The sequence below is a fragment of the Oreochromis niloticus genome, linkage group LG19, assembly GCF_001858045.2.
Source record: "Oreochromis niloticus isolate F11D_XX linkage group LG19, O_niloticus_UMD_NMBU, whole genome shotgun sequence".
In the NCBI taxonomy this organism is placed as follows: domain Eukaryota; kingdom Metazoa; phylum Chordata; class Actinopteri; order Cichliformes; family Cichlidae; genus Oreochromis; species Oreochromis niloticus.
Genome location: NC_031983.2, coordinates 6,784,965 through 6,799,110, shown reverse-complemented (window position 1 = coordinate 6,799,110; position 14,146 = coordinate 6,784,965). Strand labels below are relative to the sequence as shown.

Here is a 14,146-nt window from a genome sequence, read left to right as displayed (position 1 = left end):
ACAAACAGCTTAAAAGATGGATGTCATGAAGCCGTGTTTGCATCTATTTGCACTGCTTTCCACTCTGGATGTCTATTTATGTTCAGCTTTAAGCATAAAAGGGTCCATTATACAACTTGTTTTTTTAGTTGTTGAATAAAACATTATTTTGTGCGGATATTGCACTTCTTTTATTTCAGAACCAAAGAGTTTTTGAAATGTGCATAAAATTGCATTTTACACTACTTTTGGAATATTAGTTTAAATACTTAGATTTAAAGTTCTGCTAAAAGTTTAAATAAAAAGATTAGTATTGCTGAACTGTGAAATATTTTGGGTGCAGTGTATTTTTTGCATACAAGTATAATAGCATAGTTTTAGTTTTTTGTTTTTTAAAACTTGAGTATGAACTTATAAGACATTAAAAAAACAGTTTTATTGATGATAAAATACACTTGATCAGATTCATATCAGTATCTGCAGAGAGCCAAATTTATGATATCATTATCGGACATAAAAAAGTGGTATTGTGCCATCTCTATATGTAATTGTTACTGTCAGTAATTAAATCTTTACACATGAAAGCAGTTTAAAAGTGGCAGCTGTGTGTTGTTGTGTGTTTAGAGCGACCTGATGATTTATATTGACCGAGTATTGGATGAAGCAAAGAAAGAGTGGGATCAAGGAAAGGAGCCGACAAGAGATGATGGTTGCTACGTCAGTCCTGTGGCCTATGATGTCATCCAGGTAGAGTTGCCATAGAGTTGCTACACCTTGATATAAAAGAGGCTGAAATCAGTGCTTATATAAAAATGTATTAATATAAAATGAAAGGCGTCATTTGTGGTGGCCAACTTCAAGGGTCCTTACAGTGAGTCTTGGATTGGTTGACTTCTAATTGTTGACCATTACTGACCATGATGAGAGGCTTTGAATACATTGCTATGTCAGAACTGTGCAATAAAATTAAAATAAAATTGTTGTGGTGAAATAATGACATAACATTGCTTTGATCATAGGAGAACAAAATGTGCAGAATGACTACTCTGTAGTCTGTTATCCACTGTAGAACACTTTAGAAGTGCAGACAAATATTTCCAGCCTGCTGCACATATTAACCAAACTGAAAAAGACTTTGAGAAACTTTGAGAAAAAGATTAAAAAACAAAGAAAGCACCGTCATTTTTTGTTTGGGTCATTTATAGAAACTCATTTACTGTCAGATCAGAGTCACAGTTTCAAACCCTCCCACTGTTCTGTAGCTTAATCACTTGGGTTAGTCACTAACATTGTAAAGCACTGGGTTTGGTTCCTGCTGTTAGTTTAACTGGATCTGAAAATGCTGGAAGTGCATTGCTGTGTAAAGTGGTTTAAGTACTTAAAACTGCCACTGATTTGTCAATCCATTTGTCTTCAGTTTATCAACGGCATCGTGACATCAGCACATACAACTGTAAGAGACCCGCACAAGGCCCAGAAAATAACATCCAACCTGACAGACTTCATGCAGAGGTAACAAGGCTTCACAAGGCTGTCTTTTAAATATTGTCATTTGAAAATACATTTTAGTTTTATGTTTGGGAAAAACAAGATAATAAAGTGAAAACTGTTTTTAATCTTCTGCAGGTATAAAGAGTTTCATGAAGACATCATAAGGCAGAACAAACCGCACAGCAAAGCTTTCATAAAGGCAAACCTCAGCTGTGTCAAACAGTTCAGGTATGTTTCTGATCCAGTTAGATGGAGATCAAATTATAATTTTTACATCATAACAGGTGAATATTTCACTGTGAGCTGATGTGTCCTGTGTGGTCTGTCTAAAGGGACTTCCTTGTGGAGCACGATCTGTTCCCAGAGGATGTGCGGAAAAACTGTTTGAGGGTCCTGACTGAGATGAAACAGTCTGCTCACACTTATTTATTAACTCCTGTGCACAAGGTCCTCAAGGTAAGTTCTTTACAACTGCAGATATCAATGATCCTCTGGATTAAATCCTAATATGTTTTAATCAAAGATTTTAAAAAATGTGTTATTTGTTCCCCACACAGCCACACTACCAGAAGTTGGGAACCAGTGACTGGCTGAAGAAGAACACATTTAAGAAGCTGCTGAATAGCACTGAAGAAGAGCTTCGAGAACTTCAGGGTTCGAGTCCGTCCTCTTACCAGGTAAAAGGATGAAACTTTATAATGGATTGAATGGCCATTATTGTCTTCATTGTCAAATTTTTAGTAAAGGATTATGATGCGCTCTGATTACTTATATACTTGGGCTAAATTCAGGAGCTGATTGGTCAGCTTTACCAGGAAGTGACAGAAGAATATGTCCGGAGGCTCCTGAAAGGAAAGATCAAATTAAAGAACAACAAAAAGCAGAAGAAGGCTTACGAGACTGTGAAAGGAAATGCAGAGAAACTGCACGAGCTGTTTGCCAAAATGGTGAGACTTACCTTCACTGAACTGCACACTGCACAACCTAAAAGTGATCAGATTTCTGCTGAGCTTTGGAAAAAATAAAAATAAGAATCAGCTCAATTTCACATTTGGTTTGAAAGTTTTGATTAAAAATAATGTGATTAAAAAGATTTGTAAAATTGAAGAGGACGTTCAGAGGACTTGGCTAAAATATGATCCTCCAAGCCTGGATATAGAAGAAATACTCTCAATGGAAAACCAATGGACTCATTCCTTAAGAACAAAAGTGTGACCCATAGAAAATGATGGACACAATGGTCTCTATATACAGTGGCTTGCAAAAGTATTCGGCCCCCTTGAACTTTTCCACATTTTGTCACATTACAGCCACAAACATGAATCAATTTTATTGGAATTCCACGTGAAAGACCAATACAAAGTGGTGTGCACGTGAGAAGTGGAACGAAAATCATACATGATTCCAAACAGTTTTTACAAATAAATAACTGAAAAGTGGGGTGTGCATAATTATTCAGCCCCCTGAGTCAATACTTTGTAGAACCACCTTTTGCTGCAATTACAGCTACCAGTCTTTTACGGTGAGTCTCTACCAGCTTTGCACATCTAGAGACTGAAATTTTTGCCAATTCTTCTTGGCAGATTTTCCCCCCACTTTTTACATAGTGCTAAACATCGTAGAAATGAAGGAAAACCCTCCATTAAAGGACCACTGGACCCCAGCTGTAGTTACAAATGTATCGAAGATCTGACCATTGGTTGATGACTACGTAGTGCATAAATAAAGACAATATTCACAAAACTGAAAGAACGTATCAAATACATCATTGATCTTGGGAAATTCCAGTGCAATAACTCCGGCATGAAATACATAATTATTCCAAAAACAGCAGCTACAAGAGCTGTGTCCCAAAACCTAGGCCGCATCCTATGGAGGACCTGGCCTTCTTGGTCTATGTGGGCCGGGTCCTTCGAAGACCAAGAATGCCGGAAGTGTGAGGCTGTGAAATGGGACGGTCTAGCCACCGCTGTCTCGGTGGAGTTTAATAAACTCAGCCGTCTGCTCCTTGCTATCTAAAATATAACAGAACACTGCCATAAATTTTCGACCATCTCACACTTCTGTTTAATCAGTTTTCTGTTTGACGTTTATTCAGCTGTGTGAAAACCAAGGAGGAACCCACCCGAGGGATTAATAAAGTTTTATTTTATCTGATCTAATCTAATAACTTTAATCTCAGCCAAACCTATTTACTCACGAACAAATAAAACACTGAAAAAAGCCAAACAATAACATTTTTAGGTTGTCTAAGTGACTTATATATTACGTTTAACCTGAGTAGCGAAAGCCTGCGGTGATCTGAAAATGATGTGCCGGGAGTTCGCTGCTCTCGCCGGCTCTAGTGACCCTCGAACCTCCGGCTAGCTATCGAGCTGGTGGATAACAGACGTCTCCGAAAATGTTGGAGCACTTTTGTAAATATGCGATGTCTTGATAAACCAAGCAGATATTTGAAGTTTACACAGTTACATTAAAAGTTTATTTTGTGACCCAGAAAGAGTAATAAGAGTAATATTAAAGCTAAGCAGCTGCCGCCATTGTTGGAAACTGGAATTGGCTGGGCCGCGCTATGAATTCTGGGATATGGTGGGCCACGAAATATACACCCGACCCATCCTTCAAATCTGGGGAAAACGAGGACGCATTTGTCGGCTGGATTCGGAGGAGTCTACGAATTGGGAAAGCCTTCGTCGCGTCGCTGTAACTTAATCGGTCTACAAATGCAGCCTCACGAGGATGCAGCCTATGTTTTGGGACACAGCTGTTGATTAGAGTTTTGGGAAACTGATGTCACTGATTTGTCTTTACAGGGATCCAAACAAGACTGGTTAAAGGAAATCCTGACCAAGATTGCAGAAGTGCTAAGACTCCAAGACATTCCTGCCATACAGATGCAAATCGTTTCACTGGGATCTGCTTATCCTGACCTCAGGTAACTTTTGAATTAACTCAGATATACTTTAATACAAAAACAATGTACTTTTCATCGATAGCTGAGGAGGAACAGCAAGTAGACTGAGCCAAACATCTCAGTTGGTTAATGGCACATATATATTCATGCAATCTCAGTTGGCTGAAAACATCAGTTATCAGTTATTAACACACCAGTGAACTGACAAAGTGCTCAGACCCATTATTTGATGTACTTCCACTGATAGTCTTACTTCAGAGTCTCTGGTTCTGTAATGATAAACAGGATATAAACATAATCATTAAGTGACCTCTTTTTAATAACCTTTTCTTCTTTCTGTCACCAACAGTGAAGAACATGTTTCGGCTCTGCTCAAACTCAAAACAAACCTCTCTAACGCCGACATGAATACCATCACATCCACTGTGCTGGACATACTAAGAGAAAGCTATACTGGTGGTGAAACCCGGATGTTTTTCTCCAATGTTAAAGTGATGAGCCCTTCATTTCAATCATGTATAACATCATGCCGTGGATAAGATGAGTTGAATTCTAGTGCTTTCAGTCTGTCAGTAAGGATGTACAAAGTGACTGGACATGGACAAGCCTGATTCAAATGTTACTGGTACTATGCTAATAACAAACATCAGACTGTGTGTGTCCACATGTGACCAGATTGCAGGAGACAATCTTTTCCTCTCTGCATTTTTGCATTTTGTGTTGTATTGTGAAATGTGCTCTTTGCATGATGCTACAGTACTTTAGAATTTAATGACTCTGTATCTTTTAATATGTTAGATTTGTCTCTAAAAGATGATCTCACGATTTTTGAGGCAAACCGTGTGGAGACGAGAGATGTGGACCCAAGCGCAGACGAAATAGATGCAGGAGAATGTTTAAATTGAAGACGAGCCTTTATTAGCACTAGAAAAGCAACTAGCAAGCGGAACAGTCACTAGCGAGGGACACTAACAAAACCTAGACTGGGAGAAGCTAACATGAAACCTGAAACAAAGAATGAGGAAACCTGAAAACTGGAAACACAAGTAGAGGAACGCAGGAAAAGATGAACAGGGGGTGATACAGACGCTCTGACGAGGAACAGAGGTTAACACACTAAATATACACACAAGACAATGTGACAGCAAAACACTGAAAACAGGACACAAGACTCGCCAAAGTAAAATAGAAAACATGAGACGATTGTATAGGAATTTCTTTTACTTATGTATTAATCACATTATTTTATTGTATAATGCCTTGGTGCCACTGGATTTTAACATGTCTCACACTCATACAGTAAGACAAATGGTGGGGGTCTAGTAAGGAAGTTGGGGGCAAGCAGACAACTCCACAGGAAGAATCTTTTGTCTCTTAAATCAGCGGTCCCCAACCTTTTTTGCGCCATGGACCGGTTTATGCCCGACAATATTTTCACGGACCGGCAATAAGGTGTCGCGGATAAATACAACAAAATAAAACTAGTGCCGGTACCGAAAAAAAGAAGATTTATTCATAACACACGTGAAAAGACCCAGGAAAACCGAGTTAAAAAACGTTAACAAAATAACGCTGAAAACCGATAAAAACCCTGAAAACCATACATTTCACACCTGAGCCTCAACTCTCGCGGCCCGGTACCAAACGACTCACGGACCGGTACCGGTCCGAGGCGCAGGGTGGGGACCGCTGTCTTAGAGGACTCTGGGAGGTAGCAAGGGAGTGTGAACCTTAAGGTGTGAAACAGCTGTGTACTGCCTTTTGTTCCTGAAGAAGGTATTTAACTGAGAGCCATGTTCGGCTCGTGAGACTCTGCTGACCGTTTGCCCCGCGATCATGCAGGCTCTCCACCAACTTGGTTTTCTGTTCTTTGTGTTTGATTAAAGAATGTTAGCTACCGCTCACCGCTCGTCTGCAGGCTTTATTTAATAGAAAACTTCCACAACAAAATGGCGTCACGAACAGGATGGTCCGTGTGGTCGCTGAACAATGGTTCAGTGGACGGGCTGATCACCCCTGAGGGAAAAGGTACCTTTGTCCTACCAGCTGTTGAAGCAAAGGAAACGGAGGAGTCACGGAGCCGTATGTTTTAGCCACCACCGAGACCATCAACTTTGAGGGGACTCCTGCAGATGGGTGAGTTGTAGCTAACTTGTAACAAGTCACAAGAGTTTTGTGTCTGGCCAAGGAGGTGAGCATGTTGCGACCTTTGGGGAGCTCAAGAAGGTGAACATGTTACGACCTTCCAGGGCAAGAGCTCCGAAGCTTCTTCGTGTAGAATCACGGAGTGACATCCCTAGCGTCTCCTAAAAGATCCTAACTTCTTTAAAGGAGACTGGGGGTGACGGTGTTCGTTCCTTGGTCCGTAGAAGGCAAGGAACCTCACGGGGGACGCCTCGTGTAGTAAAATGGGATCTAGATCCAGTAAGGCAGTCAGCGGAGTCGGATTAGCGGCTCGAGAGGCAGCTGCGGCAAACGCTCCACTGGGCGGCCAGAGACAAAACTCAGTGCGTGACTGTATGGTAAGAACTGTGGGTAAAAGTATGTTGTGTAAGATGGCAGAGAATGGTTGTGTGAGAAAGGGTTCCCTGAGCATGAACCAGTTGAAAGTTAGAAAAACAGTTGGGGAGAAAGGAAAAGAAATGTTGAACAAGTGAGTTAATAGGTTGATGTGTGGGTGTAAAAACAGTGAAAAATGGGTTTAAAAATGTTGAAAATGGGGAACAAAAACAAGGGGAAAAAAGAGAGAGTGGTGTAGAAATGTGTGTAAAAGTAATCGTCTCCAACTAGCGGAAGGTGGTGGTACTGCAGGCCACCAGCTCCCCCTAGGGTGGACACACACACACACACACACACAAATAGGAAGAGGGTTTGGTGTTTTTTCAACATAGAACAACTACAATCTCTCTGGGTTTTTAAGAAAGGGGAGTTCAGAACCACAGAGAGGAGACGTGTTGTTTTAAGCACAGTTTTGTAAATAATACTATACTATAATGTAATGCTATAATATGAGGTACTGCTTTGAAAAAAAATTACACATCCACTGAAAAAAGTCAGAATTTCTGCAGTAATTTATGTTTGTTTCTTGGTTTGTGCAAGTTAGTATAGAATAATTCTTTATTCTGTGGCGGACCACTAGAGGGCTCCACTCACACCCAGTGTTGAGGAAATGTGTTGGAGAAGAGGAATAAAGCAGGAGTGAGAATTAAGAGCTCTGTGTCATCTGTTTACCTCCACAATTCTTGTATTTATACCAGAAGATAAATGGCAATATCGTGTTTACAGTGAAGTAATAAAGTGCACTGTTTAAAAATATTACCCTTTGTCCTGTCATATTTCACATCAAAAATATATATTATGTAAATCTGCTCACGTGTGTTATTTTGTAAAGGAAACCAGACATATAACGGTCAATTCATCTCTCAGGTAAATGTATTTTTATGTGTGTTGTTATCATCATCTTTATTATCATTATTATTATTATTATTACTAGTAGTAGTAGTAGTAGTATTTTGTATATTTTTTAATTCAGATGTTTGGGAAATTCAGATGTAGCTAAGAAAATTTAAACACTGTGTTACTGAAATGCATATTTAATGCCAATAAAAGGTCACTATATCCACTAAACAATATCAGCCTAATCCACTCACATTTGGTCATTTATTTCGACTGGAAATGTCTTCTTTTCCTGAAGCAAATATCTGTAATGACGTGCATAAAAACAGTACTTGGAAACAAATCTCACATATTTCAATCATCTTATTTAAAAACCCAATTCAACTTTAAAAAAATAATAAAATAAATCAAAACGGCATGGACAAAGACTACACCACTGCACACATAACTAGAGCACAAACACATAACCACAGCATAAACCAGTGGACCACCCTCTAGTGGATATAAATGTCCTGATGTTCATGAGTTTTTTCTCAGTTTTGTAAACAACACTTTCTTAAATATAAAGTTTTGCTGCATTTTTCATATACCATCAAAATGTAGGCACGAAGACTCAATCAACAATTTTTTTTGCCTGAAACAAATATAGCACGCAGTGCCCTCTAGTCACCTGAGATCACGTTGCATTTGGTTTCATTATTACTTAAGCACTTTTTTCTGCATGTATATCAGTGGTGACCAGCATGAGGGGTATTTTCTCTCATTTCTCCTGTCGTGATATATTGCACAGTTTCCCTTCTTTACATCTCTAAAAAAGAGCGGAGGAGAAAAAGTCTCAGAAGTACAACACACTGGTTTCTAGAGATTTTACCATTTTTGACACCTATTGTTGTATTTCTTTCTTCAGCACCCACTGCAACACTGTCAAAGGCTATGCAGCAGAAATGATGCTGCGACTTCATTGATGTCCTTTCATGTACAATATGAGAGCATCTTTCATCACCTGTAAAGTATACATTTGACCATGAAAAGAAAAGAAAACACGCCTGTAAGGTGACCCCGCCCCGTGCCCCGGTCACACACTCTCACCTTCTTGCCAAACCTGAACAAGTAATCGAAACACGGTGAAGTGGGAAGAAACTGCGGAAGTTTTATCTGTGCGAAACAGTACATGTAGAGAGTTGAAAATAGCTTTCTGTTAAAATCTGGTATCGGAAATAAACAGTGGAAATCAGCCCCCCCCCAAAATTTTTTGCTATCAATGTATTTGTGTACCTGCCATTTAAACATGCTATTCTACATCTAGCAGCTAGAGGGCGCATTGCGCGCAGTGATATCGAGTAGCGTTTTGGGGCACAGAAGAATAAACCTTCCTGTTGTGAAACTGAACCGCGGTCAAGTGAGCCGTCATTTGTGAGCCGTGGTCAAGCCAGCCGCTTCTTATCCGGCATAAATTTTCTTGCGCGTCTACACTAGTATTTACGGTAGCGCCTTTTCTCGTGCGCGCACACAAATTGCAACGGGACAGCCCAATACAACCATCGGGACAGTCTGGTTGCATATTCAAAAATTCATTAAAAATCATCCTTGATAGTTGATGTCCAACTTTCAACACATTCCTCCTCTGGGACACCTACTGCACCTCTGGGCCAAGTTTCATCCAGATCTACTGTAATATTCCCCAGAAACTAAAGGAAACTTGTATTCCATGCAATACAGTCAATACAATAGAATTATGTCACTTTCAAAAATTCATTAAAAATCATCCTTAATAGTTGAGGTCCAACTTTCAACACATTCCTCCTCTGGGACACCTACTGTACCTCTGGGCCAAGTTTCATCCAGATCTACTGTAATATTCCTCAAAAATTAAAGGACATTTATATTGAATTCAAAAATTCATAAAAAATCATCAATAGTTGATGTCCAGCTTTCAACACCGTCTTACTCTGGGCCACCTACTGTACCTCTGGGCCACATTACATCTCAATCCGCTGTATCAATAATTGTTTAATATTAATGGATCAAAAGTGCTGCTGAGAGAGTCATGACAGGGACTATAAAGAGACAGCATATTTCACCCATATTTGCTTGTCTTCACTGACTTCCTTTGAAATGCAGATTTTAATTTTGGAATATTAGGTGTCCTTGTGGTTCCTATAGAATTATAAGATTGAACGGGAATCAGAGTCTTCATCTCTCAGGCCTCTCTCTTCTGTGGATACAGCTCACAATATTAATTCAGAAGACAAACACCCGTCTCAGCTTTTAAGATTAGCCTTAAAACCTTCAGTTTTGACAAATAAAACAGTTAGAGTGGATCAGGACCCTGAATCTTCCCTTGTTTGTGCTGCAATAAGCCTAGGCTCCTGCGGGCTTCTCATGATGTATGAATTTTTTCCTTCTTTGCTCGTTCTGTGTTTATACACCTCTCTGCATTAAATCATTAGTTAGTATGTATCTCTCGCTCTCTTGCTCAGTGTATATGTTGTCCTGTCTCCTTTTCATCAACCTCAGCCAGTCACAGTAGATGGCTGTTTCTCCTTGAGCCTATTTCTGCCAGATGTTTCTACCTTTTCAAATGGAGTTTTTCCTTCCCACTCTCACTAAATGTTAGCTCATATGGGGTAATTAAATTGTTGTTGGTTTTTTTGTTGGTTTTTTTTGTATTATTGTTGTGTTTTTACCCAGCAACATAAAGTGTCTTTAGGCGACTGCTGTTGTGATTTGGTGCTAGATACATAACATTTAATTGCTCACACCAGAATGAATTAAATTGTATAAATTCAAATTATATATTCATTGTGATATACTCCTTGCCTTTGAAATACTTTATTTTCTGTTTTTGGACACCTTTTAAAACAAAATTCAATATTACAGGAACAGAAGTTCTTCTATTTCATGAACTACCAAACTTACTGGTAGTAACACACACATCAACTGGGAGACACCAGGGAACACTTAATTAAGGCACTACTGTAGCTCCTTGTTAAAAATAAGGCCTCAGATCAGAAGTACTTGACCCCGTGGTATAATTCTCAAACACGTAGCCTAAAGCAAATAACTCGTAAGCTGGAGAGGAAATGGCGTGTCACACATTTAGAAGATCATCATTTAGCCTGGAGAAAAACTTTGCTGCTTTATAAGAAAGCCCTCCACAAAGCCAGAATATCTTACTATTCGTCACTGATTGAAGAAAATAAGAACAACCCCAGGTTTCTCTTCAGCACTGTAGCCAGGCTGACAAAAAGTCAGAGCACTGTTGAGCCAACCATTCCTTTAACATTAAGAAGTAATGACTTCATGAATTTCTTCACAAATAAAATTTTAACAATTAGAGAAAAAATTACCCATAATGATCTCACAGATGTAACAGTATCTACAGCTACTTTAAATACCATTGATATTCATTTAGACTCTTTTTCTCCAATTGATCTTTCTGAGTTAACTTCAATAATTGCTTCCTCCAAACCATCAACGTGTCTTTTAGACCCCATTCCTACAAAACTGCTCAAAGAAGTCCTGCCATTAATTAATGCTTCAATCTTAAATATGATCAACCTATCTCTAATAATCAGCTGTGTACCACAGGCCTTCAAGCTGGCTGTAGTTAAACCTTTACTTAAAAAGCCATCTCTAGACCCAACTGTCTTAGCTAAGTATAGGCCAGTCTCCAACCTTCCTTTCATATCAAACATCCTTGAAAGAGTAGTTGTCAAACAGCTAACAGATCATCTGCAGAGGAATGGCTTATTTGAAGAGTTTCAGTCAGGTTTCAGAGCTCAGCACAGCACAGAAACAGCTTTAGTGAAGGTTACAAATGATCTTCTTATGGCCTCTGACAGTGGACTCATCTCTGTGCTTGTCCTGCTAGACCTCAGTGCAGCGTTCGATACTGTTGACCATAACATCCTATTAGAGCGATTAGAACATGCTGTAGGTATTACAGGTACTGCACGGCAGTGGTTTGTATCATATCTATCTAATAGACTCCAATTTGTTCATGTAAATGGAGAGTCCCCTTCACATGCTGAGGTTAATTATGGAGTTCCACAGGGTTCAGTGCTAGGACCAATTCTGTTTACATTATACATGCTTCCCTTAGGCAGCATCATCAGAAGACATAGCATAAATTTTCACTGCTATGCAGATGACACGCAGCTCTATCTATCCATGAAGCCAGATAACACACACCGATTAGTTAAACTGCAGGAATGTCTTAAAGACATAAAGACCTGGATGGCCGCTAACTTTCTGCTTCTTAATTCAGATAAAACTGAGGTTATTGTACTCGGCCCTGAAAATCTTAGAAATATGGTATCTAAGCAGATTCTTATTCTGGATGGCATTACCTTGGCCTCCAGTAACACTGTGTGGAAACTTGGAGTCATTTTTGACCAGGACATGTCCTTCAACGCACATATTAAACAAATATGTAAGACTGCTTTTTTCAATTTGTGCAACATCTCTAAAGTTAGAAATATCCTGTCTCAGAGTGACGCTGAAAAACTAGTTCATGCATTCATTACTTCTAGGCTGGACTACTGTAATTCATTATTATCAGGATGTCCTAAAACTAAATGAAAGGCCTTCGGTTAATCCAAGAGTACTGACAGGGACTAGAAAGAGAGAGCATATTTCTCTTGTTTTGGCTTCCCTTCATTGGCTTCCTGTTAAATCCAGAATTGAATTCAAAATACAAGGTCTTAAATAATCAGGCCCCATCTTATCTTCATGACCTTGTAGTACCATATCACCCTATTAGAGCATGTCGCCCTCACACTGCAGGCTTACTTGTTGTTCCTAGAGTATTTAAAAGTAGAATGGGAGGGAGAGCCTTCAGTTTTCAGGCCCCTCTTCTGTGGAACCAGCTTCCAGTTTGAAATCAGGAGACAGACACTATCTCGACTTTCAAGATTAGGCTTAAAACTTTCCTTTTTGCTAAAGCATATAGTTAGGGCTGGACCAGGTGACCCTGAATCCTCCCTTAGTTATGCTGCAATAGACGTAGGCTGCTGGGGGACTCCCATGATGCATTGAGTTTTTCCTTTTCGGTCACCTTTCTCACTCACTATGTGTTAATAGACCTCTCTGCCCTGAATCATACTTGTTATTAATCTCTGGCTCACTTCCATAGCATGTCTTTTATCCTGTTTTCCTTCTCTCCTACCCCAACCGGTCGCAGCAGATGGCCCTGAGTCTGGTTCTGTCGGAGGTTTCTTCCTGTTAATAGGGAGTTTTTCCTTCCCACTGTCGCCAAAGTGATTGCTTATAGGGGATAATATGTTTGTTGGTTTTTTTCTCTGTATGTATAATTGTAAGATCTACCTTACAATATAAAGTGCCTTGAGGTGACTGTTGTTGTGATTTGGCGCTGTATAAATATAATATAATATAATATAATAGAATAGAATAGAATAGAATAGAATAGAATAGAATAGAATAGAATAATGTACTTCAGACCGGGAGATTGGCAAAATGTATAAATAAGATGGCGATTAGGAGAATTGGAGACAGCTGCGTAACACAGCAGGGATACATTGGGAATAAGAAGACAGTGGAAGTAAGACTCAACACAAGAAAGAGACAAGAGGCCACCAAACTAAAACCCAGACTAAGACACACGAGCTTGACACAGACAAAACCGTAAACAGACATGAAGACAAGACTGACTTTAACACTAGAGTATTTTCACAAGTGTTCCATCCACTTGTGGAACGCTGAAGAAGAACTACACTAAAAAGCAATATGGAACTGAAAACAAAAGAATACATAATGTATACATATCATCAAATAATCCAGGATTCACAAACAATGATATGATGAACAGAACTATAAAGAACAAAACTGAGAAATGCTTGGTAAACTGACCAAGGACTATGTCATCATGTCATTTTTTTAATATCATAGTTAATGTGTCCTGATTTGTAGATAGTGCCATCTTACAAATAGCAGGAAATCCAACTGGGTGACAAGCCAGAGTTGTTTGCCCACACACCCACTGACTACAAAAAGGGTCCAGGACTCTTCAAGCTGGGATACAGGCATCAAAGAAAAAGATGCAAACAGATAGAAAGTCATCAGGAAGGCATTGCCTGTTGTTGCTGCTGCTGTCAGACTTTTTAATTCATCCACTTGTGTCAGACACATATTGAACAGGAATAAACACGACTCACTGCACTCACTCACTTTGTATACCACAATATTTGCTTAGACACCTGTATGCTTATATTGTTTATTATATCCCAGAAACATTAATGTTAATACTTGTGTTCCTATGTCTATATTTAAGTTTATTTTCACATCTCTATATTAATCTATTTATAGCTCCATTCCCTCACTTCATTTTATACAATTGCTTTGTTC

General features: G+C 39.2%; 1 protein-coding gene across 1 annotated transcript in view; it reads left to right on the top strand.

Annotated features, from left to right (window-relative positions):
• LOC109195940 (tumor necrosis factor alpha-induced protein 2) overlaps window positions 1-5,666 on the top strand; it is a 29,297-nt gene extending 23,631 nt beyond the window's left edge. The window contains exons 8-15 of the mRNA XM_025900985.1: window positions 604-726; window positions 1,397-1,491; window positions 1,606-1,698; window positions 1,803-1,926; window positions 2,028-2,147; window positions 2,262-2,417; window positions 4,284-4,405; window positions 4,734-5,666. Coding sequence (XP_025756770.1) covers window positions 604-726; window positions 1,397-1,491; window positions 1,606-1,698; window positions 1,803-1,926; window positions 2,028-2,147; window positions 2,262-2,417; window positions 4,284-4,405; window positions 4,734-4,923 — 1,023 coding nt within the window. The 3' untranslated portion in view covers window positions 4,924-5,666. The remainder of the gene's footprint in view (window positions 1-603; window positions 727-1,396; window positions 1,492-1,605; window positions 1,699-1,802; window positions 1,927-2,027; window positions 2,148-2,261; window positions 2,418-4,283; window positions 4,406-4,733) is intronic.
• The last annotated feature ends 8,480 nt before the right edge of the window (window positions 5,667-14,146 follow it).